The sequence below is a fragment of the Drosophila melanogaster genome, chromosome 3L (assembly GCF_000001215.4).
Source record: "Drosophila melanogaster chromosome 3L".
NCBI classification, from domain to species: domain Eukaryota; kingdom Metazoa; phylum Arthropoda; class Insecta; order Diptera; family Drosophilidae; genus Drosophila; species Drosophila melanogaster.
Window position 1 is genome coordinate 7,868,686 of NT_037436.4, and position 26,172 is coordinate 7,894,857.

Genomic DNA, 26,172 nt, shown 5'->3' on the forward strand with positions numbered 1-26,172 from the left:
TCACTTAAATGTATACGTTCAAGACGTTTCTTTCATTTAATTTGTTAAATTTAGGTTTCACGATCTGATCTTATGACATAAAAACGATTGTTTAACAAAATGCTTAGCATACTTTTAAGCATATTTTTTTTACTGTTGTTGCACTGTTATTAAGAGAATAGCTAGCTGTTAAGACATTCTTTGCAGACTCTGTTTTATTCGGTTGCCTTGGTAACTTCTTCATTCATTTATTTCAGAGAGAACGAGCTTACTGTTAATAACATTAACATTAACATTGGAGATCGAAATAATAACCCAAGCAGGGTGACCCAAGCACAAACTGTCTGCGAATTTGGCGGTAACATACAGTTGGTCTTCCAGTTAGGTTTCCACCTCGGCCGGGAAAAGTCGCGTGAATTACGAGAAGCAGCAAACTGTTGTAAAGTTGAAAAACAAGCTATTTATTAGTAGAACATTATTCTTGAACATTTAATAACAACAGTTCGCACTAAAATTCAAACCCAACAACATTTCAACGAATCAATATTTCCCAATTTTTCTGGATTTTAGTACAGTAAAACTCATCAATTCGGGCGCAAACGAAAACTAGCTGCGGCTTTATGAATTTTGTTTGTGTTATGCGCGCGCGAATAAATCCCAGAAATTGATTTCCATTGAATTTCTATTAAATTGTATTGAAAAAAATCCTTCGAGTGTCAAAAACTAATTGATTTGTGCGTGAGTGTGTGAAAGTGAACTTATGGGTGCGTGAAAAAATGCAATAATCCAAAGGGAAATACCGCTAAAGAGGAAAACATCAACAATGCCAATTTAAAAGAGACCAACAAAAAAAAATAGCAGAGAAAGAGGCAGCACAAGGGAAAATTCAAATATATAAATAAAGAAATCCCGTTTTAGCCAATAGAAATGCACAAAACCACAACAAACATGCAGCAGACAACGGATCTTGACTTTGATTTCCAGATGCCGTGTCGCTATTTCAAAAGTTCTTTTGCGCGTTCGCTTTCGCTCAACAACAACAACAACAACAACAACAACAACAACAACAACAACAACAATGCCTTGACATTGCCCAAGAAGCCGCCAACAAACGAGGCCAAACTACAACAACAACAACAACAGCAGCAGCTGGAGAATCAGGAATCGCTAGAGAGAGACAACGAACAGGATTCCCCCTGCGCCACCCCGCCCCCCGCTCTGCCAGCACGACGTCACACCGCCAACATGATACACTTTGGCGCCTCTAATCAGCTGCTCACCGCCCAGCCGCCCCATCCCCCTCAGCATCCACAACCACCGGCACAATCCGCCAGGAATCTCAATCTCGTCTGGCCAATGCAACCGACACATCAGCCAACACAGCAGCAGGTTAGTACAGTAATCTTTGCGCCAAACGAGAATTCTCGGAATTTAAATTCCGCAGTAATGCCAACATTTAACGTTATGAGGAAATGCTTGGGCTACAAAAAAAATTAAGTACATATGTATATGCGTTAAGGGAAATTTATAGAAACAACGTGATTTTCAAATATTTTGTTAAAATTATTTACAAACAATATTAAAAACAGTTAATACTATGTACATATTTAATTAACAACTTTTTCTGAATTCAAGTTCACTTTTCTTTGACTTGGAATTCCCTGAAGTTCTGTTACGCGAGTGCCCACTGTATCACTTTATGCTTTCTTTGCTTGGAACGCGTCTCCGTCTCCCCTCTCACTCTGCCCCACATCCCCCGGCTCCCTTAAACTTTGCTATGTTGCCTTGGCATTAAAGAAAAAAGTTCAGTTTCCTTTTTGGAGCAACTGGATATTTATGTCACCTTGTTGTTTGTCACGTAGCCTTGACAGCCTCCCCTTAACAACCCCACTACCCCCTCTTCTGCCCACAAAAATCCTCGCCTCCTTTGGCGTCTTGCAGTTGTTGTTGTTATTATTGTTGTTGTTGCTGGCCATGATATGACAAAGTTTTTGTTTCACTGATTTTTTTAAGGTCAACTTGATTTATGTGCGAAAAGTGTCGTGTGTGGGTCGAAATTGGAGAGTAAACTTCACTTGGCATTGATAAGGGTGATAAGGGGGCATAGTTGGGGGTCTAAAGTGGTTGAAAGGCGTATATGTAACATTTATTAAGTGTCTCAATGAATTTGCCAGCAAACATCAAGTGGAATTGAAAGTTGCATCGGGGTAACTTAGCACAAAAAAAAAAAATGGGTAGTAAGCTGTAAATAAAAATGTTCTTGAAAATTTTCATCAAATTTAGTTCTCAATTAAGCTAACAAAAATGTAATAATAGGATTTACAGTGGCTTACACATCATAAATTAATGGAGCGTAATTTAAATATTGCGGGAACTTCAATAAATGCTAATAATTCATTCGATTTATTGAAAATATAAATTTATAAATAAATATAAATAAATTTATAAATAAATTTATAATTTATAAATAAATTCTTTCAATTAAATGAGCAATATAAATGTCAAACATGAATAATTGAATAAATATCAGTTCCAATACTTAAACAAGATATTGATATTTGAAGGTAGTGTAATATTTCAGAAATTACATATATTTTACATCAATATCATTTTTCTGCGTTATTAGATTAGAAACATAGATACAAATAATTTTTTTTGCTAATAACTTTCTTCCCCATGTTTCGTTTAACTGTTTAAAACATTTCCCAAGTTATTGCAACGAATTCTTTATATTTCCTCTGCCATAAAATCCGATGTTTCCACCTCCAATTTTCATTTCCTTTAATTTGAAGGCCTGTGCCGTCATCACACACCCCACCACCCCTCGCCGGCACCCACACCCTTTGACCTTATCGAACAATCACAATATTTCCTTAATTCGTTCTCTAGCAAATATGCCATAATCACCCACCGATTCCGCTGAAAACTCAAGCGTAAACATCGAAAGCAAAACTTTTGTTTAAAGAAAATGCCAGCAAGGTCTTGGCCTAAACAATAATTAGCCAAAGAATTACCGTGTGTTGTTTCAGCCCCCCTCCATATTTTTGTTATTTCGGGCCTAAAGCGTTCATTCGGTAGGGCGTTCGAAAAAGCGACTGTGTGCAAAGGTCAAGCTACAATTCAATGATCGGGTTTTGGTTTGGCGATTTCCCAGGCCAAAACGGGTGGACTTAATATCCGATTTTCGGTTTGAAATCGACAGTCATAGCAACAGACTTTCAACAAGTTGATGGCCTTTTGTCTTGGGCATGCAAAACTACTGGCAATCGGATATGCCCCCCCCCCCCCTCCCCAAAGCCCACCCATTGCCCCATTCCCAAGCCTCATTACGAAATGTCGCCAAGATTTTGCGGCTTTAATAGCTGCCGATAAAGCGTAATGAGAAAAAGTGGCAACAAAAGCTTGTTATTTTTATTTTATATATGCATACATATATATTTTCCTTTTTCTTTATGATTGTCACTTGATATCGTTGCCGGTTTCGTTGTTAGCTGCTTGCGGCCTCTTGGCCACACTTGAATGGCTCCGTTGTCGCATTATTTGAATTTTTCTAACGCAGCTGCTGCTGTTGCTGCTGCTGCTGTTGCTGCTTTCCCTACTTGCAACTTGTGGCGTAGGAGTTGCATGCTTCACAGTTTCATCCTCCCGCGGATGAGAGTTCATTGCATCGGGTTTTCACTTTCGATTGCCTGGCGGTGAAGTAAAAAATAAAAACACTCCAAGTATCAACAACAAACCGCATTTCGTTGACAGCTGACTTACCAACTACAATGGCCAACGCTGGCAGGCGTGAATAGAAGTCAAATTACGTTGACCTTACGGGGTATATTACCCAATCCATCTGGCATTAAACCATCGAAGTCGAGTTAAGTTACGGTAACTAACCATCGAAGAGAGCTCTTTTCTTTTTGAAGTCATAAACCATCCTTGTACTTGGCAAATAATTGTTAATGACACTTTTGAACTTCACTGGCATATTCGAATATTACTTACAATTATGAGCAAAAAACTTAAAAGGAAATGTTTGGGTTACATTTGAAAACTCTTACGAAATTGTGTTTGTGTTCAATTAAAGCCTTATTGTGTGTGGATTTTTGCGCTTGAATAATTATAATTTGCATGACAACTGCTTTAATTATTATTCCTAATTACACTAAGTATGGCATTTCCTAACCTTGATTTTCGGCTACTCCCTTACTATTCATACATCATAATCTCTTGTCATACGGTGCGTTTAGCTCAAAGATTGTCATATCGCTGAAATGTCTTTATTATGTCAGTTATAAGACCATGACCAGCGTAGTAGTATTATATGGTAGCTTTTCTAATTGTCGTTTAGGGTAATTGAAGGTAATTTCAGAGCATAATAAGGGATCGCATATCAAGCTACTGAATAAAGATTGAGACGAAGCGTAAAAAGTGCCAATGCATAAATGTACAAAGTAACAAAAGTATTCAATAAGGTAAAAAGCTAAAAAGCTGATCTTGCACGATGAATTTGAATAGGGTCATAAAAAGCCAAACTCAGCAGACTTCATTTTATTTTTTAACCAGTAGTAATATTCTTTTCCTTAACTCATCGAATACCTCTGCAAAATGTATAAAATTTTTAGTTATCCAAGTAATGTTGTTTCTCTAAGAATTGCCTTATTTAAAATCCAAAAGTGAGGCACATTTGTTATAGAGTTCATTGGCTTACCATAAACTCCATAAACTAATGCAAATTTCTTCTCACATGTTCCCATTTAAAACGATGTCCATATAAATCTGCAGCTTTATTTATTTCCATTCCCTGGGTAAAAGCCAAAGAAGAAACACCAAATTTCTTATAGCACTTCGTTGGAAATCCCAGGCCTCATCACCGCATCATCGCCTGTAGCCCCTTCACATGGGATATGTATGCACAACAATATGTATGTGCGATATGTGGGGGATATGGAAAGAGTGCTCCCGGCCATTCGGCCACAATTTCATTCCATCTGCTCGTCAATCGTCAACGCCACTGAGGTGGTGCCACAAAGGGGGGTTGTGGGTGTTGGTGGTGCAAGTGCTGAGGGGGCGTTGCAGAAGTGCAGACGCCACTTTGCCCCAGGTTGCATTACGCAAAGAGTGAAAAAGTAGATATATTGAAGCATGACGAAAAAGTAATTGGGTTATGAAGGCTTTTTTTTGGTACCCTCCAATAAAAATGTTGTTAAAACAAAACTCTAAATTTATTGATTCATGTTTTTCACATAATCTACAGTTCAGAAAAAAAAATCCTTTTATTAAAAATAAACTATTTAAGTAGGAAACATTTAGATCCAAATAAAGCCAAGAATCTTGAACAGGATAAATTAAGTGCACTTAACTCAGCATCGACGCCATAAAAAACTTCTAGCAGGTAACTTTTGGGCCAAGACTGATGGGCCGCCATTACAGAAAAAAAAAGCTGTGTGTCCGGGCAAAGGAATAAAATGAATGTGTCTGTTGATCTGGTGCATTTGGCGCTGGCCACAGGACGCTCCGCCAGTCTACATAGCCCCCGATTTTCCCGGGATAGCTCCCACATAAATCGTCAGCGAAGAAAGAGAAAGAGAGAATTTCCTCGACAAGTGTGATATTTATTTATAGCCCGGCCAACGCGTGCGAAAATTGCATGGACCGAAAAAAAGAACCGAAAAAGCAAAAACACCGAGAGGCGAAGATGAATGCAGAAATGGGTTAACTTGGCTTGAATGTTTTATTCATTTATAGCCGGCTAAGTGCAATGAATGAAATGCATAGAGGCGAAGAAGAAGCTGTAGATGCTGAAGAAATCATAACAATTTCTTTTTGATGTTTTTTTTATTATTTTTTTTAAGATTGAATAACCGTAACAATCGCAACTGTCAAGACAATTTGGGAAATATTTTAAAAGGAGCTTCGTGTCTGCATTGGCATTCCAATTTGGCCGGTACTCCATGGCTCTATGGCTAAAATCTCAACTTGGCCAAGTATTTCCATTTGGCAAGTCTCTTGATTGACGGACTGGATGGCTGAATTGTCTGAATGGCCGAATGACTGATTGACTGACTGACAAAGTGAGCTAGCTGGCTGGCTGGTCCAAGTCATTTTGCATTTTGGCCTGATCGTGAAAACGTCTTTCATCGCCGCAGTCTCATTAGGCATTTTCCCAAGCCGGAAACTATTTGGCCATAATATTTGGTCATCTCACCAACTTTTCCCTCACTCTTTTCAGCGCTTTTGGATTGACACATTGAAATAGTTTGCGTTTACCTAGGACTGGTTTAACTAAAGTTTGCTTTTCCATTTCATTTTTTTTTTTTTGGTCAAGTTTTATTTGCGTTTGGGCAATCACTTAAACGCCTCGAAAGTGCAAAAGAAAAAAAGTAAAGTAGAGTACAATTAGGTTTGGTAATAGAAAAATTGCTTCACATAAGGGGAAACAGATTCAAGTGCTTCCACTAAGTAATTGCTGAAAAATCAGGGAACATCTAAGAGTAGGGAATGCTATATAAAGCACTTCAAACAAATGGAAATTTCAGCAGCAACATCTCTGTTGCATGAAATTTAATTCGTTCTTTATTAACTCAATTAATCAAATGCGGACATAAATTTTGCAGATATAAATTTCAGATTTATTTGGCATAAATAGCAAACGTTTTTTTCCTGATTTTTCCACCACTCAAAGTAAACAAAGAAATGAACTTGTTTAATTTTTTTGAAAAATAATATATCGAATGTTTATCCCTCAACAAAAGTAAATGATGGAAAAACCGAAAAAGTTATGAGTACACTAGAAATTTTTACTAGTGATTTCATTGATAATCTGATGGTTAAAGTTAAATTGAATACATTTTATGATTCGTTACTAATTTTTAGTACAAAAATCATAGATTTTCAATTAACCTGCAAGCAATGCAAGAAAACTAGCTGGTTAATAAACAAAGTTTACTATCGTGAAGCCGCCAGACCATGACCATCTATATCATATAATAAAAGTCTGAGAGACAAGTTCTCTCTGCTTTTTCGCAGTTTAGTGAGTGTAAAACAATAACAACGAAAACGGCCGCAAAAAAATAACGAAAATACAAACTAAAAAAAAAGAAAAAAAAACCGCTCAGCAGAGCAGCAAATTTCAAAAGGCGGAATTGCGCCGATAACAAAACTACAACAACAATAGGAGCAACAAGGTAAACCAAAATAAAAGAAAAAACATCCACGAAAAAAAAAGTTGGACCCGCAGTGAACGCGTTTCGCTGCGTTTGTCCGCGTTCCCCTTCAGCAATCACCCTCGGCGATCGCCGAAAAGTACAGTGAAACTTCCGTAACTGAGAATTCTCGAAAACCAAATATATTTTTCATAGTTTCTTTAGAACTTTTGAAAGTAGAATACGTTGGGATATCAACTGAGAGACTTCATTCTCTAAAATGTTTTAATATTCTAGTTGGATTATTTAATGCCTAATATTAAGACTTTTGTACTAAATAACCTATTATGTAATGGATACTTAATCTAAATCAATTTTAATCGTTTTGAATATTGAATATACTATATGAGTTAAATAAGAAAGCTATAAGTAATTTACTTCAGTATAAACATATTTTTCGACCAGCTTGTTTTTTTTTTATGTAAAACACTTCTGTGGAAGCTTCACTGTTGCTCATGACGTACTGCGTTGCGCATGCGTACCTGTTGAGTCCCCTGTCCCCCTTTTACCCCTTTTACTCTGTCAACTTTTGGAAGAGAAAAACAGGGGAGTTTTAAAGCTGGCGGAAATAATAAATTCTAGCCTCGACAACAGCAACAATTACTGCTGCTTCTTCTTCTGGTTGCCTTGGTCTTTGTCTTCATTCGTTGAATTCTCCCATTACATGTAGAGACATGTAGCGTACACATGTCAAGTTGAAGACGCAATCAAAGCAGGAACTGCACACATTTTCCCCCAGTGCATTTTCCATTTCTGTTTCGGAGAAACTCTTTTCCTTTTTGCGCATATAACTTTTCGTTATAAAAACGATTGTATTATCTAGATTTAGGATTTTTTGTGTGGATGCGTCTGAAGCGTAACAACTAAATTAACAACGTTTAGATTAAAACGTATTTTAAACAAGCTGAGAGAGAGGGAGAGAAATGAAAAGGGGTCAACAAAGTAAGATGTTGTGGGAAAATGTGAAATTTCATTGATAAGGGTTCTGGGAGGTTTTAAACCTAAGACAGCGTGTGAAATGTAAGCTTTTAAAGGAAAGACAAAAAATCAGTGAAGCAAAAATATTTAAATTACTCATAGGACTTTTTTTTGCTGTGTGCTTAAATTAATTTATATTTACGCTACAGAAAACCTTTTGTTTGCCCGATGCTCATAACTAATTTCAGGGCTTAAGTTGCTTAGTTTCAACTTCACTTAAAGCCAGAGCCCCCCAAAAAAAGGATAGCTACAACAAATAAGGTCAACAGCGCAGCTTATAAAGGTCATGGGGCAATAATAGGGGGTGGTTCTCGGTTGGGTGGGCGGCTGTCCATGGAAATGATGCCCCAAGTGACAGAGGAAAAAGATCTCGGCTCGAGGTTGCGAATTCTTTGGCTGCATTACAACAACAGAATGCTGAATGCAGAATGCAACAGAGGGAGAAAGAATGGCGCAAATGCAGAAAGAGAACGAGCAATGAACATTGAAATAATGATAGCCCCGGGGTGTCGAGAAGAGGAAAAGTGCGGTGGAAAAGCGGAGGAAAAGCGAAGGCATATCTGTGGATGCTGTGGCTCAAATCAAAATGCAGCCAAAACAATGCAGCCAGCAAGACAATGGAATGGGAATAGGGGATCAACCACAGAGGGTGGGGCAGTGAGTGAGAGAGAGAGTGAGAGAGGGGAGGGCAGAAGCGGAGGCAACTGCACCCCACAATGCAGCCAGACCATTAATGAAAATGGCCAACAGAGCTGCCACCAAAATGCATGGAAAACTGGCAAGAGCGGCGCACAAATGCTAGAAATGGAGATGGAAACTTAGTGCACTTGAAAAAAAATCTTAGTGATGGTTTTTTTCGATTTCCTCGTTAAAGTTTGCAAAATGTTAAAGCAACAATAAACCCCGTTTTTGCTCTGTGTAGAGGGGTTTTGTGGGGTCTGTCCGCATTGTTTTCATTTGCTACGTTTTCGCATGCTTAATTATGGCCATTGACATGCAACGTGTTGCACTAGTCCGAGCAGTGGCAGCAGCAGCAGCAGCAACAACAACAACACCATTAACAAAAAGTATCCACGAGATACACAAACTAATAAGCAAAACAGAGCTCGACGGGATGCTGGCTTTTTTTTTGCTCGGCTCTAGGGCCTATCAAATTAATCATTCCGTATCACATTTCGCCAGCTATGTGCATTTATAGCTCTATTTCCCCACTTTGGTACGGAATTTATCTTTTTCTGGCTGCGACATAAATTACACGCATTCGCTGCTGGCGGAAGGGAAAAGTGCTCTTTAAATTTAGTTTATTTGGCACGCCCCTTTTTCGCTGTCTTTTTGCCTTTTTTGGCGGCTCATAAATCTCTTGGTTTACAGCTTGCCATGCACAATATTTTAATTGCCGCCACTGTTACAGTTTCTGTATCTGTATCTCTCCGGCTGAAAAGTATCTCATGAATTGAGTTGCAAGCGCGCCAAGTATCTCGCAGATAGTGTTTATGGCCAGACTTTCTCTATGGCCATTTAAAGTTCTAGTTCAGGTTGAATGGAATTCGAGTGGAATTTATGGCACTTGTGGCGTTTAAACAAGCGACAAGTAAATAAAGGAACTATTAGACTGCAGTTTGTTTATATGCATTTCATATTTTTATTGGCAAATAAAAGAGTTTATGTTTCTTGCTATTATTATTTTAAGCATAAACTACATATATAATATGCATAGTAATTATTTTAACTTAAATGAACATCCCACACTAGTTTTTCCCAATGCTTATGCATCTCACTTCCTGTCTACCCATTTAGATTTAAATTTTCATAAGTGCTCTTTCCAACTCGTGTCAATTTTTTCTGGCCAAAATTAAAACGCTAATGAGCCGCTTCACTCTGGACGCGCACATTAACGTAAATTGAAAAATATTATAATTAACAAACGTATTCCCGGCTCCCAGCTGAATATATATGTTGAGTGGTAATTAAACGCAATTAGCCAATTAGCATGGGTCATCAGCGGCGCCCAAGTCTAGCAAAATGGTCAAAAAGTACCACCAACAAAAATGCCAAAAACACACGACTTCCGTTAGAATTTAAAAAACATATTCGAAATGCCTTTTTGTTGTTGCCGTCGAGAGCGTGCAAATTGCTGTCCCAATTTTTCAAGCATAAAAACAGCCGAGCGAATGAGACAGACACATAGTGTTAGAGCGAGACAGCGCGGTGAAGTTGCTTAAATAGAAAAACAAAAAAAAAAAAAAACAATTTAAAAATATATTTTGCAAGTCGGCTAAGGCAAACGAATGGACAGACACATAAAAAAGAATTATTATGTAATATTCGCATTACTCTTTTCTTGCCGGCTCTTTTGTGCATATTACTTGGATTTCCTCAGCTATTTTGTTTATATCTTTTTTTTTTTTTTTTTTTTTTTTTTTTGGTTGGACAATCAGCGTTTGGCTGTGGATTAGGGAGTGCTGGGCATTTATGTGAATAAGGTGTGTTTGCAGTGGCAAGGCATTTGATCTATAATTGCGCAGATATCCCATGAGTATTAGATCTTAAGGTGATCTTGGGTTGATTGGATTTTCTTTAGCGAGTTTTAATTACATTTACGTAGATATGATCTTGCTTTCCTCTTTGGAGAGAGTTTTTATTAAATTACACATATATATGCCAATTATCTTTAAAAGTTGAAGAGATAAAACAATGAGTTAAGCCCTCCCAAAATAAGATAATAGAATCTACATGCCACATATATGTAGTTTCGAATGGCTTTTCTCACCTCGTGATGAACTTTGATATACTTTCGTATTCAGTTCGTTGAACCTTTTACCAAAAAAGCCGCACACCAGAAAAGTGAATTCTGCCAAAAACACTGAAAACCAAAAAGAGTTTGCCGAAAGACATAAAAAATAAATATATACGTAATGAATTGGCTGAGATGCTCACATGGAATAGCGTGCCTGATAAATAATGTAAAAATGCTGAAGTTAGCTGCGGTCGTTCGGCGACGTGAACTGAAACTTTAAGCCCAAGTCGAAAATTATGCAAAAAAAAAAAAGGAAAAACAAAAGGAAAATAACAACAACAAAATAAAAGGCAGAAAGAAATATCGTAAAACCAAATCGCAGGCACTTGAAGCGTGTTGGGGCTCTAAAGTGTCTCACCTGCCGGTCCACAACCAACCGCATTGCCCGAAACACCCAACCCAACCACCCACAAATCCGAGTGGCCTTGAAGTCAACTGGATTTCGAGAAATCCTTGACATTAGCTCGGCAAAACGTTGGAAAAGAGAATGAATGAGTGGGGCTTGTGCCTGCCAGCCATAGAGTTTGCCCACCGTAGTGCTCCCAATTAAATTGCATTTGCAAGGAGCTCGAGATGCGAAGGATTCGAACAATTGATGTAACTCGCCACAAACACAAACACACTGAATTATGAGGCAGCCACAAGAGGCGCATAAATAAAACCGCTCTTCAGCGAGGAAAAAACCAAAAAATTACGCCTGAATCGAAGACAAGAACGAGAAAACAAAAAATCGTGCTGAAACCTCTGTTCAGCTCATCATTTATGCACAGGGTGTTCAGACCGTAGTCCCCTTTATTCCTACAGGCCCCACTGATACCACCGCCCCCCCCCCCCACCAAAGAAAAAAACCTCTTTATTCCAAAGCAGCGGTAAAATTTGCTGCACGAGTGTCGAACCTATTTGTAGTTATCAGAAAATTAAAAAGAACGTGCCAGCCGAAGTGGCTAATAAATGGGGCTCCATTGCAGGACGGGGGGTGGGGGGTGGTGTATTTGGGGGGGGGTTGTTCCTCAGCCTATGTTACATGAGGAGCGGTCGTGCGAATGCGTTTAACTGTGAATTCTGAGCGCTGAGTGAATTAAATTGATGCGAGCACTAAGCTCCACAAAATGGAGCTAAATGAGCCAATAAAAATAACAGCTAATGGAGCAAGAAAATGTGACGCTAAAAGGTGCCGAAAATACAATTAGGTATCTAAATCAAATCAAAATAATCCTTTCATTAAAGTTACGCAGAATTTGTAGACTTAAAAAAAGGGAATTTTCCTTAAATCAGATTGAATATTTTAACATGATTAAATAAGTAAAGAAAACGTAATGTTCAATAATTTATAATCTGGTAGATACTCAAAGTTTCCATATAACTTTAAAAGTTAATTGTACTCTAAACTATAATAAAAAGTGAAATTATTTAACTTAAAGTTCTTTAATGTTTTACAACAATCATGGCCATGGCTAAGTTTAATAACTCTTCAGCAAAGGGCAAACTTAAATGAGGAAGAGAATGCAATTATCTATCCACTCCTACCAACTGATAAAAACAGGTAGAGTTGGTCAGAAGCATTCTGTTCGGTTCGGGCCTGGCCCAAACCATCCGTCAATAGCCAAGCACAATTTTCCAGTTCCGCTCTTTGCGCACTTTGCCTGTCGCTTTGCATTTCCGTTCTGCCCCTCCACCTTTACCCCCCCCCCCTCTGTTCGGTGTCCCTCCTTTTGCCTGGTCACCGAAGGCCAATGGCTTTATGGAATAATGTTTAAAAACTATACGTTTGTGTATATGTATATGTACATATATACCGTGAAAAAACAAGTCTTCGGCCCACACAGCAAACTCCCTGTGAAAAAAGAGTCGGAACGAAGTCCGACTGGAAAAACGTTCTCGCACTCAATCAACTTGGAAAATTTAATTTCGTGTACCCAATTCGAATGGCGGAGAGCCATCAACATCAAACGTCAGAAAGCAGTTCGAATTTGGCCAAATCTCAGGCGTGAAGAAAAGGCTTCTCGGGGCCACGACGACGGAATCGAGAATGGAGAATCGAGAATTCTCTATTAATTCAATTGAGTTCTCTGGGGGTATTTTTTTTTTTTTTTTTTTTTTTGGCTTCATTAGAACGGAAAGTTGCTCACGGACGGCGAGTTTAATCGAATTGCGAAGGGGCGTAATCAATCCATTTGCGTGATTTGCAAGAAACATTCTCCAAGCTGGCAAAAATAAGAAAGAAACTCTGATAGAAACTCTCGAAAAACATTTCTCAAGTGTTTGGCCCAAGGGAGCGAACCGAATTTGCTAATAAAAAAAATATACCTAAACCTCTTGAATTTTGTAAAAAGTGGCTGCAACTATCAGCCGCCGGCCAATTGAGCCCATTTTTGAATGATAGAAAGAAACCTCAAAAATTAAAAAAAAAATAAAAATATCTGCCAAAAATTCAATTGAAAATTGATTGACAATGAGAAATATGTAGACTGTAGTTATAAAATAGACAAAATAAACACCAACATGTATTGAATATTCGCGTGTAAAGTAAACAGCAAATATTAGATAACTGACAAAAATTATTCATATGATATACAATTAAACATTTAACGGATAAATAGTTCGATGTGCGCCAATTAAACCTGATTATCTCTCCTAAACTTAAAGTTTGTTCATTTAATATTTACACGACCAGGTGGAAAGACAAACAGCCAGCAGTTGTATTACACACCCGGGTAAATATAGACAGATTGCCGGAAAAGTTACGGGCAAAGCTTACGGAGTTTAACAAAAAAAAAAGGTCGGTGGGCAAACTTACGAATGCGGATTGACAGACGGCAGAAACAAGAATTGTACATTGACAATTTGACAGGGGAAAAACTTATATATGTATATATAATGTCTGACAGTTGGGAAAACTTTTGGTGTCTCATTTATTGCTTAATATCAATCAAATTTATTTCACTTCAGTATTTTGTTAATTAAGTTCTGTTACTTGTGTGAGCAAATTTCATAGCATTTTTAATAAAGTTTTTATTAAATAATTATTTCATTAAATTTATTTAGTATGTTTGCACGTCAATTGCTCATCTATCAAATAGTTAGCAACAAAAATAAAGATAAAATAATTTAATTTGTATATCAAATTGTAAAGCACTTAATTCGGTCCACTTCTCCGCTTTCATTAAACCCTTTTTTATACTTGCGATTCATCGATCAATTTATCATAATTTTTCCACAATAAATCATGTTAAACATATCAATTTAACATCGCCCATAATGCGAAATATATCATCAAATTAATTAAATTGGTTTTTGCCCATTTTCAATTTACACACAACCCCATGTATGAAAATCGACATTGACTGGCCCGAAAGAAAATCCAACATTGGGAGGTCAGACAATTGAAATGGATTATGCGTAAAAGGGCGGCCGATAAAGGGGGCGTGTCGGCCAACGCCCACAGACAAAAGAAAGGCAGGAAGGTGAATAATTGAAAAAGGTGGGGATTCTGTGCCCAGCGACAGACAATGAGGAAATAACAAAGGGCTGCGTTTGAGCCCCATTAGAGGGCCATTTAAAACACATTTAACCACCCCGACTAACCGCCCGTTCAAGCCAAATCAGCTTACACAACAAGTAAACAAAAGCCAAGTCCGTCCATCCGTCGACTGTCGCTGATTGTTGGCTTTGGTTTTGGTTTTGGTTTTGGTTCACTGTCAATGCAATTGGCGGGGAATCGTTGGAATACTTGTACACATTTGAAACCGGGAAGAGACTACAGCTGAGCACTGGAAAAAATACTTATGAATTTTTTAATATCTCTCTGTAGAATTTAAGCAATTATTTTCTATTTGTACCATTCTTTGTTAATTTTGTACAATTTTTAATTTGAGTAAGTAAAAGTAGAGTAATTTTTTGTGTTGCTCACACTTTTTTTTCCACTGTAGAGATAGACACTGACACATTGCAGGTAATCAGCCAAGCTTGGGCCTAATGAAGGTCAAACCCGTTGACAGATAGATATCCACGTCTCCGTCTCCATCTTCAATCATTGGCAACATCGGAGCCACTTTTTTTTTTTTTTTGATCGAAAATAGTTCCAGCTGAGGGCACACGTCACGCAACATTCAAATATTCAGATGCAAGTGCGAGTGCGAGGAAGTTGCTGTTTTGAAATTAACCCAATTTCCGTGCAAATGACAAAATGAAAATGAAAACGGAAAACAAACTAACAAAAAAATGACTGCGACAAAAATTGAGCAAAAATTCCTTGGCAAAAGCCATCGTAATAATAAACGGCAATCAGCGAATCTTTTAGATTGCCGACACAATGAGTTTAAAAAAAAAAAAAAAAAAAAAATCCAAGTTTGTCATTGTTTTGTGTGTTTCGGTTTTGTCATGTGAGAAAGTCGTGCCAAATGCAGATCTTAAACCATAACCATAATGGCAATTATCCATTATATTATAGCCGTTGATGGAGCGAAATTCAAAGTTGAATTCCATTCGGGGCACTGCGAATGCATTTGCTTACAAATCGCTGAGCAAATCCAGGCATTTACCACCCACTCATTACGGCTTCATCTCATTGTAATGGCATAATAATTTTTTAAGCTCATTTTTCTATGCATTTTCATTTTCCTCTTTCTGTCTGTCTGTTTGCCTTGAAAACGATACAAAGGGGAAGTTGAATTTAAAGTGGAAAGTGTGCCAGGCATGGCTAAAAGCGAAATAATGCAAAATCTCAAGCCCTTAATCGAGTTAGTCAGAGTTTTGGTCTTGGAGATGAATACCATTATTTGGCCGGCAATTAGTTGAGGTTTTTGTGCATATATTAAAGTCCTATTGCATAACTTAAAAAGGCTTTATACTAAATACATATATGTATTTTGTTAGATTAAAGTGAAAAATTATTTTTTCCAATAATAGTATTTCAATAGCACTTTGTTCTACACATCTTCCTGTTTGCCTTCCTGCCTCTTGATACAAAAAAAAGACCCCATCATTTTCCACTTCCTGTTGCAACACTTTAATTAGTTGCAGCTTCATTGTGAGCAAATTGGTTTAGTTATTTAGTCAGAAATGTTTTTGTGATCGCATTGCAGACTAAATAATGCGAGTCGGATCTGTTCGAGATTGTGGGGATCTCGTCAGCGAAGCGTGAACTGCTATTTGACCCTTTTTCCCCATCGGCCACACCCACACACACACACATGCATTCCGCCCCCCTTTAACATGCTGGTACATCGGTTCGGTTCTAGCGCAAAACAATTTAAATAACAACGACATGGAGTTGGTAATGGAGACGAACCAAGTTTCATGGCAAATGTATGGCCTGGGAATTGGCCATCAACGCTCCGTCTCTTTCGGGCCAACAATTGCCGTCTCTTTCGTGCGTGGAAACCCTTTTTAGCACACTTGTTGCCATGGCCCCCGTTCGCCCCGAAAATCTCCTTCAATTGCAGATTACTGGAGCATGCAATTGTTGGCTGCTTTTGCTGTTGCTGCCTATTTGAAATGCAGATTTCTTCTGCTTGTTGCGGCGCTTTTATTTCATTACATATAAATAGCACATTGACGTGCTTCGCCCTATCAGAATGCACAGTGAGTCTGGAAACTAATAAGCTATCTAATAAGAACTATCAATTCAATAAAATATACAAAAATCATTTCAACTAATATAAACCCTGCCCTATTCATATACAATTACTTTTCGTATTATTAAGTTTGGTTTGTGATCTACTTCTATGACCCGCACTGTCATATTTGCCAGCTCTAAATCCTTTGCATTCACATGTAAATATGTAGGTATATCTATGTAGATGAAATTGTGCAAGATTCTTTAACTGAAGAACGGCAATTGCATTTGCAATTGACATTTTGTTGCCAACGAAGAAAACAGGAAAGTTCTAGATGCCAAGTAGACTTAGCTTTGGAATGGGGTTACATAACCCAGACTCACCCGCACTATAAACTTATTTCCCCTTCTGCAAAGATAATACATATATATTTTCTACCTGCTTGTTTTCCTGTGAATTGTAACGCGCATTTTAATTAGTTTGTTTGGGCTCTGAACTCCAACTCATGCAAATTAGTTCGAGGCGAGAATGTGGGAGTTAAGTTCACAAGAATCCAATTATGCTCGCAAAAGTCTGGAGCCCAAGTTGAAAACTGATTACTTGAGAAGTGGATTTTTTATATGCAATATACCCTTACGTAATTGCTTTTCCGTTCAGATTGCCATGGAAATGAGCATGTTTCGCCTGCCCAAGAAGATAATTTTAATTAAAACCAAATGAAAATTCATAAAAAATAATTGATAAGTGATTCCGGAATCGAAATGCAGGAAGAAACCTGGGAATATTCTCATATGCATATTATTGTAGATAGAAATCCAAGAATGATAAATTAATGGGAATATGAGAACATCATTTTTCACATGGGAAAAGTATCTTAGGTTAGTCGGTTAAATTTGGCTTTAGGAAATAGTGGAAAATTGTTGTTTTTTCAACATTTAAATTCCGGAAAAGTGTTAGTTGATTCATTGGGTGAAAAATAAATAGTATACCAATTATATGGTATACTATACTATAATTACGGATACAATATTTTAAGCAAATAGCATGAATATTGCCAATGCACACGCTTTAAGCTGTTCATTAACAATTATTTATTTCCTATTTTGGCCTTTGGGCCAACAAAACCATTTCATCTCTCCGCAAAATCTTGTTTTTGGCCGTTATGCCTATAATCAATAAATCAAATCCAAAAACGAAAAAGCAAGAAAAAAAAACTGCAAATGCATTAATTAACAAGCGTAAAATTGCACCAAATTGAGTTTTGAGCTGACCACATTTTTTGGTTTTTCCCTGCAGCCATGGAACGGGGGGCGTTTGCGGCCTGGGTGTGGGCGTGGCAGTCTGGAAAACCACAAATGATAATTTGCATTGTGCCAATTGTAGCATATTGGACTAATCTACCCTAAGAATACAATAGATGATTGGGTATAACATAGCGTCAATACATTGTGACACTTTGTCATAATAAATATAAATATACAAATATACAAAAAGACCACCAAAAACTACGTAAGCACTCCAGCGCCCCAGTAATACGATCTAACGCTTATACATAAGCCGATCGCGGAGCGTGGGAATGCTGAGCATGCACTTTGCAGCTCAAGTGGTCAATGCCTTCTGCATGCATATGTATATGTATAAATGTAAGTAAGAATACATAGATATAAGCAATGTATGTGCGGGTTAGCTGAACCCAACTTCAGCACACTTTGATCATTCGAATAAACAGATTCAAACAGAGCAGAGGTTCTGAGCTCGGAAAGCAAATCTATTACATCTATTACATGGCGACCGTGACTCGGTCTCGAGTCTGTCTCTGTGTTGTGTGTGTCCGTGTATGTGCGAGGGTCTTTAAACGGTGCTAACTGTGCTGCAAGCGATGTTCGCGCTGCCTGCTGCATTTTCTAATAAAATGCGTTTGAGTAAAACAAGATAACTGTGCACCAAACCAGATTGTGTGGCATGCCACGTGTAGCAGCTGATGACCAGACAGCAAAACGATCAGCAAGCACCAAACGCACAAAAACACACAGACACAAGCGGCAATTGATGGCAGACGAGCCACAATCTGACCATTATAAAAACTGAAAAAGAGATACAATCGATACTGTCTACATATCATGACGATCCAATTCAAGGAGGTCATACAGGCATTACAAGAACGCTAGCGAAAATAAAAAGACACTATTATTGGAAAAATATGACTCGTCATATAAAAGAGTACATACGTAGATGTCATAAATGCCAAATGTCAAAAACAACGACACATACAAAGACCCCATTGACTTACACAGAAACCCCAACAAATGCTTTTGATATAGTGATAGTGGACACAGTTGGTCCACTACCGAAATCAGAATATGGCAACGAATACATCGTCACACTAATATGTGATTTGACGAAGTATCTAGTAACCATACCTGTTGCGAATAAGAGCGCAAATACTGTCGCAAAAGCTATATTCGAAAATTTTATACTAAAGTACGGTCCAATGAAGACGTTCATTTCGGACATGGGTACCGAGTATAAAAACAATGTAATTCAAGATATGTGTAAATATATGAAAATTGAAAATCTTACATCCACTGCATATCACCACCAGACTTTAGGGACAATCGAACGAAGTCATAGAACATTCAATGAATACATTCGTTCATACATCTCTGCAGATAAAACTGATTGGGACGTTTGGATACAATACTTTACATATTGTTTCAACACAACACCATCAGTCATGCATAATTACTGTCCATATGAACTAGTCTTTGGAAGATTACCAAGGCAGTTCGCAAATTTTAATAAAACAGATAGAATAGAACCACTGTATAATATAGAAGATTACTCAAAGGAAATAAAATTTAGATTAGAAATAGCATATAAAAGAGCTAGACTTTTGTTAGAAAAAGCTAAGTCTTATAGAAAACAACTTTATGATAAGAAAACTTCAGATTTTCAATTAAAAATAGGAGATAAAGTTATACTAAGGAACGAATCGGGTCATAAGTTAGATCCAGTATATATAGGCCCTTATACTGTAGAAACCATAGAAGACAGAGATAACATAGTAATTAGAGATACAAAACAAAAGAAGCAAAAAGTACATAAGGATAGACTAAAAATATATAATCAATGAAACGTTTCATTTCACTTAAGAAAAGGTCTGATCAACCTCAAAACAAAAAAAAAAAAACACAAAAAAAATTTAATTACTATTTTTCCTTCTAAGAAAGTTAAACATAAATCCAAAAACATCGTAATTCAACATACATTTTTTGTATTATTCTGTCATTATACAAAAATGCTTTGAGACAAAACATTGCTAATAATTAATAAGAAAAATCAATTTCAAAAAATTTTTTCCTTTCTAAACACAATATTAATATTGAGAACTCAATGACTACATATATTACGTCATTTCTTTAAAAAGGGAGGTGTAGCATATTGGACTAATCTACCCTAAGAATACAATAGATGATTGGGTATAACATAGCGTCAATACATTGTGACACTTTGTCATAATAAATATAAATATACAAATATACAAAAAGACCACCAAAAACTACGTAAGCACTCCAGCGCCCCAGTAATACGATCTAACGCTTATACATAAGCCGATCGCGGAGCGTGGGAATGCTGAGCATGCACTTTGCAGCTCAAGTGGTCAATGCCTTCTGCATGCATATGTATATGTATAAATGTAAGTAAGAATACATAGATATAAGCAATGTATGTGCGGGTTAGCTGAACCCAACTTCAGCACACTTTGATCATTCGAATAAACAGATTCAAACAGAGCAGAGGTTCTGAGCTCGGAAAGCAAATCTATTACATCTATTACACAATAACAACAAAGCAAACATTTGCAATCAAATTTGATGAAAACTCTATCTTTTTTTGTCTATGTCTTTTCGGTAATTTGTCTTTTGGGCAGTGGGCGTGAGCGTGGGCGTGAAAAGTGGGCTAAAAGAGATTACATCATTAGTTGGTCCAAATACTGGAGGTCAGACTTCAAATGATTTATGTAGCAACATGAAGAGTAATTGTCTTTTTCGCGTTTTCTTTATTTCTATCATTTATTAATGGACTACCTGGGAAAATAAAATTATGAAAAATTTTGTAATGTCATTTCAATGGTCTTTAGTTTAACGATTTCTTTGCTTAAAGTTAGAAATATGTAAAAAAAAAAAATTTAAATGGGTAGATCTAAAGTTTTGTAATTAAGCTACATTTTATGGTCTAATGTTCTCCTGTTTTTTCAGCTTGTTTTTTTTTTCATTTTGTACAATAACTTCTTTAAGTTTCCCCCATTTATAATTTCGAGTTGTGGGTCAAAGTCTTTGAAAAAATGATGTTATAAAAGAAAAAGTAAACCGTGAACATAAAAAATGGGCAAAAATAATAGCAAAGTTATATGAAAACATGGTTGGCCAGAGTCAAACGGGTTATGCGCTTGACCAGCTAACTCGCTATATTCACAGCCTTAATAAATGTGGAAAATGTTAAGTATACCAGAAATTTAAAGCCATGCAGTGTGTGGAGTAACGTACAAAATAAATACAAAGGAGGCGAGTATTGTGCAAATAATTTTCTCTAATTAATTGTACAAGTTTGGATGGTCTGGCTAGTGTTAAAGCTGCTCACCTGAGCCTTTCCGCTTTTGGTGGGTTTTTATAAGCGCGGGATTTCGCATTAAAAGCAAAACAGCTAGCCACTGGATGGTTGTCCAACACTTTGACAACATTTTTCAAATTGCAATTTTCGTTTTTGCCCGGCTAATTTAACGCGCATTTTTCTGGCATTTTTCTTTAACTTATCCATATATGTATTTATTTGTGACAACATTTGCAGGATGCCAACATCTTGGCCGCACCCAGCCACCACATCCAGAGCCACATTTATGACTTGCCACAGCAAATGCAGCCACATCAGCATCACCACCATCACCACCACCAGCAGCAGCAACAACAACCACAACAACAACAACAACAGCAGCAGCAGCAGCAGCAGCAACAACAACATCAACTAAATGTCGAGGCTGTCATATTGCAGAATCAGGTGGATACATTGCATTGGCAATTGAAACAGGTGAGTGAATGAGCCAGCGAAAGGCACAGCAAGAAATCCGCAACGAAACAAAAGACTCAAGACACAAACGTGACTTGTGATTTCTGTTCTCGACTGAAGGAAACTGTGTTAAGTGCCAAGTCAACCAAACAACCCCACAACAAACCCCATCTCGATGTCGATCTGCTTTGGCTGAAAACTTCTGTTGCCCTCCTTGGATCAACCTGTTTTCCTGTCTCTGGCATTTTTTATTCAAATAGTTCTCACGCTTAATTTACTCAAATCGGAATGGAAATGGAAATGTGCGAGATGTGGGGAACGATTCAGTCATCAGACATACTCGCTTGTTAGGTTCGGTTCTTTTACACTGTAATTTTAGTTAAATTTATTTTTAAATTCGGCATAGTTAGATTGTATTGAATCCATTTATTGCAAGAATTTAGAATTTTCTTAAAAGAATATTTTTTTAATAACTGCTATAGCTTTTTATAACAAACAATTTTTTTTTATATTCTTCATATTTTTACACTATTTTACCTGTGTAGCAATCGAGGCATTTCCTTTCTTCATAGTTCCTCCCCGGTGAGGGCAAAATGTCTGCTCCATCGCAATTAGGCGGCAGAATTCTTCTTGGACGCTTAATTATAGACTCCACACTGCGAGTCGGACGGACTTTTCTATACATTGTTTTGTTCTGGTCTTTGGTCATCGTGTGTCTTTCATTGTCTTTCGACCATTTCCTTTGGCCAACAGCTGCATTAATTTTATACTTCCTCACAAAAGGTTGCTAATGGAGCTGACGGGTTTCTGCCTTTTGAAAACCTTACTGTTAAAGTGAGAAGCGCCAGATTGAGTCTAACAATTCTGATTGGTATCTATATGGTGTGTAATAATATGTTGGCCATCAATGAAGTGACTTGGGCATTCTGAAAATTCTTAAACAGGAATCCTAGGGGTACTCACACACAATTAATTGATTAAATCAGCGGTAAAGAATTTACAAATTATAGACATGTTTTTAAGCTTGGGTAACAAGAAGTGCAAAAAGGTAGAAGAATTCGTGGGAATCTCACAGTAAATGAATTTGACTAAAATGTTTCGATCTATCTTACTTATGACAGAATATAAAACATAAATCTAACATTACAAATACATCTGAGATACATACAACACCATGACTAGTTTTTCCCAACTATCTGAGATTTTTCCCAATCGAAAACTAGACCAGTGCACTAAGCCGGCTTTGCTCCCAATTGACCGAAACAAACTTTGAACTCGAAATCGACGAAATGACCTTCAACGTTCACATTGGATACGCTGAGATCTGGAGTCCAACCTGATCAGTTTCTCCCCTTTCGAACACTTTCAATTCGAGGCTATTCTATGCAACGCATAATCACCCAACGGATGCCGCTGAAAGAGCGAAAATATTTACGCTTTCATTTCGATTTAATGCGCTTTTAAATGAGCCCCAATGAAGTTGACTTGGAAAGCCGGCGGTCTTCGCCTTGGAAAATTGCAAAAAAGAAAACAAAGCAGTGACCAGAAAAAAAAAACATGAAAATAATAAGAAAAGATAAATATTTTCTGTAGCTTGGTCCGTTTCTTGTTTGGCGAACGGAAAACTGGGTTAGAAGGCAGGAAAACCGCGATGGAAAAACATTTTGGCCATTATAAATGAAAAGAAAAACCATGCAGGCGTGGGTGGAACCCTGGCGAGATTGATTGATTGATTGATTGAGTAGACGATGCAGTCGATGGGAGGGAACCGCATTTAATTTATGCACCGGTAAGATCCCAGACTAAACCGACCGGTGTAGCCAGGAAATGCGTTCAATGGGAAGCTGCTGGCAGGCCAAGCGAGTCCGAATCGGAATCGGAAAAATTCGTACCCGAATCCTCTCAGCTCCAATTGCTCGACGATGGCTAAAAACACTTTGGGCATTAATGAAATTAAACAAAGCATAACAAAATCGAAATCAAATACAGCAGCAGCAGCAGCAGCAGTGCGCGCCGGCAACAATTTCCACATCATTTTCAAATAAATCTCAGACACACGAAAACAATTCGTAATTCGAATGAAAACCTCTGGCGAACACGCAGTAGGAAAACCTCCGAAAACGGAAAAACGTCCAATGAAAAATTAGCAACAATTTCCAAGCGTTGCAATAGCAATAGCAACGACTGCATCGCCAACTTACATAATCAGCCAGACACCAACTATTTTGGCATCGTGTGAAGCCTCCCCAAAAAACCAGCAGATATACACACATATATATGTACATATAAACTGCATGCCCACCCGTTTTGGCCAAATTTCAAATGGCCCGGGAGGTGGGCGTGTGCCTGCCTGCCAGGTGATGGCAATCGGCAATCTTAACGCCTTTTTGAGGTCTCTGCCAATTTGGCAAGCGCCATAGACTCGAATGGCATTTGATAATTAGACAATTTGGCCCACAGAAGTTAACCAAAAGCGACATTCCCCCCCAATCAACTTGGCCAATGATGCTGATATGGCCCAAAGACCCACAGCACAATGAAGTAGAGAAATGCGCGCAGAGTAAAGGGGCGCGATAAAAAATCAAGTGAAAGTTTTTATAGGCTGATGATGATGCTGATGCCGATGCTGCTGCTCTACAAATGTTTGCTGCCAAGCAAAATCATTTACAATTAACATAAATAATAAATTAAAGTCATCGGTTCAAATGCATTATCAATGTGTCAAAGCAATGACCTGGCACATTGGAGCAAAGCTGTAAGTTTTGGAGGGGAAATACAAGCTGAGTTAGCCGGAGAAAGGTCGATTGAATGAGATTTACATGAAGAGCTGAAAGCTCACCTAAAATATGGGCCACACGTTTCTAAAGTTACATTCCCAAAGAAAGATACAATATCTATCTAATCTATCTTCATTATGCGTAAAAACTACCACTTATCAATCCCTAAGTATTCTAAATCACTTTATAATCCTAAATTTCAGACCGAAACCAATTGCGAGATGTACCGAGCGGTGATGGAGGAGGTGGCCCGCTTCTTTGAGCGCTACCAGTTGCAGCAACAACTCCAGCAGACCCAACGCAATGGAGAGCAGATTGCCCGCTCCAAGAGTCTGCATCATGTCCACGGAGTGGGCAACACCTCCCTGCAGAGCGATGCTCGGGATGATGACGCCTCCAGCGGCGGATCAGCTTCATATCTACGCGCCCGGAGCAGCACCAATTTGATGTTGAATAAATCAATGCATGCCATGGACGAGGAGCACAATTACGAGACGATTGCACCAGCTGGAAGCTATAATGCCTTCAAGGATTTTACATGGTAAGGGGAGATCAATAGCAGTGCTAATAATTTTCAAACAATTAATAACGAAATGTCTTCTCTCTGCCAAAGGCGTCGATCCCCGAAGAAGTCTGGAGGCAGTGGCGGTTGCAAGTCACGTCTATCGGCTCCTGAGGCAGCCGAGGAAAAGCTGAATCAGGAGGCCTTTCGTTTGGCCAGAACCATAAGGAATCTTTTGCACACCTCGGAACAGCAACCAGATCTCACGCAGCCGCGCCACTCGCTCGCTTCCATTTCATCGCTGCCCTCGGGAAATCACCGCCTATGCAAGGGGAAAACCAGTTCGGTGATGACACTACTGACGCCACCATTGCACAATTCCACCAGTATCATGAGTGCCACACTGGAGACTCCATCACCGGGCGGGAAATCAAATGCGGAACTCATCTTTCTGCGGGCCAACAACATGCGCGACTCGAGGCTATCGTTGCGCAGCTCCACCGACAGTTCCGTGCATTCCACCATCTCGTCGACGGCATCCTCCTCCTCGAAAGTGGAAACGGATGAGGAGACGCAGACACAGACCACCGCCAGCAACACAGCCATCAGCAATAGCAATAACAAAACCACCAGCAATAAGCAGAGCGGTTCCAGTACCGAGGATGAGAGTGGCTTCAGTTCGATTAGCTCCTTTCACGATGTCGGCTTGCCCCTGAGTTCCACCTTGATGAATGGAAACCAGCGACGCCTGTCCATGTCCTCGGACAGCAGGAACTCCACACTAAAGTCCGGATTAAATATGGTGGGGCTGCCCATGCAAAATCAGACTCAAGTTCAAGTACAGGTTCAAGCTCAGATATCAACCGCTCCATCGCCCTCGAAAACCTATCGCAATGCGAATCGCTACCAGCGCTTCTCCACTTTGTCCAACGAGGATGCAGCCGCTGTTTTATGGGTCTAGACGGGTGGATGATTCAAAACCAGCCTTGAGATAATTTATTAACGTATTTCTAAAAGAATTGAGAATCTTTTCAAATATGGTTACGAAAACCGTGTTTTTTTTTATTTTGAACACCCCGTAGCTGTTTCGATTTGTTTTCTCTAGTGCCTCCGCTTAGTGTTTAATTGACCATTGGAATAGAGTGCATACATTTTCATTTTGTATGTTATTATTTTTTTTTTTAAGGACCAAGCGCGCATTTCTATGTTAACAATATGTAAATTGATTTGTCTTAAGTTTTGCAGTATTTATAAATGAATAAAAATAATTTATATTAAAAGAAAAAACCAGCATAGTATGCTTACACCCAGGTGTCATTGTCAT

General features: G+C 38.2%; 1 protein-coding gene across 2 annotated transcripts, besides 1 other annotated feature; it reads left to right on the forward strand.

Annotated features, from left to right (window-relative positions):
* Positions 1-356: 356 nt before the first annotated feature.
* Positions 357-26,129, forward strand: CG32365 (uncharacterized protein). 2 transcript variants are annotated; one of them, NM_168240.2, is made up of 5 exons: positions 357-418; positions 898-1,368; positions 21,354-21,590; positions 24,550-24,887; positions 24,960-26,129. In NM_168240.2, the coding sequence occupies exons 2-5, from the start codon at positions 907-909 to the stop codon at positions 25,807-25,809; spliced, it is 1,887 nt and encodes a 628-aa protein (NP_729304.1). In that variant the 5' UTR covers positions 357-418; positions 898-906; the 3' UTR covers positions 25,810-26,129. The 2 variants fall into 2 exon arrangements, with proteins under 2 accessions (NP_729304.1, NP_001286974.1); NM_001300045.1 differs by having other exon boundaries at positions 357-1,368.
* Positions 17,884-20,344: a mobile genetic element.
* Positions 26,130-26,172: the final 43 nt, after the last annotated feature.

Bases quoted from the DNA above. Each gene is read 5' to 3' on its own strand.
- CG32365 (NM_001300045.1), top strand. From the start codon at position 907: ATGCACAAAACCACAACAAACATGCAGCAGACAACGGATCTTGACTTT. The intron at 1,369-21,353 runs GTTAGTACAGTA...CAACATTTGCAG, and splicing joins ATCAGCCAACACAGCAGCAG to GATGCCAACATCTTGGCCGC. The intron at 21,591-24,549 runs GTGAGTGAATGA...CCTAAATTTCAG, and splicing joins TGCATTGGCAATTGAAACAG to ACCGAAACCAATTGCGAGAT.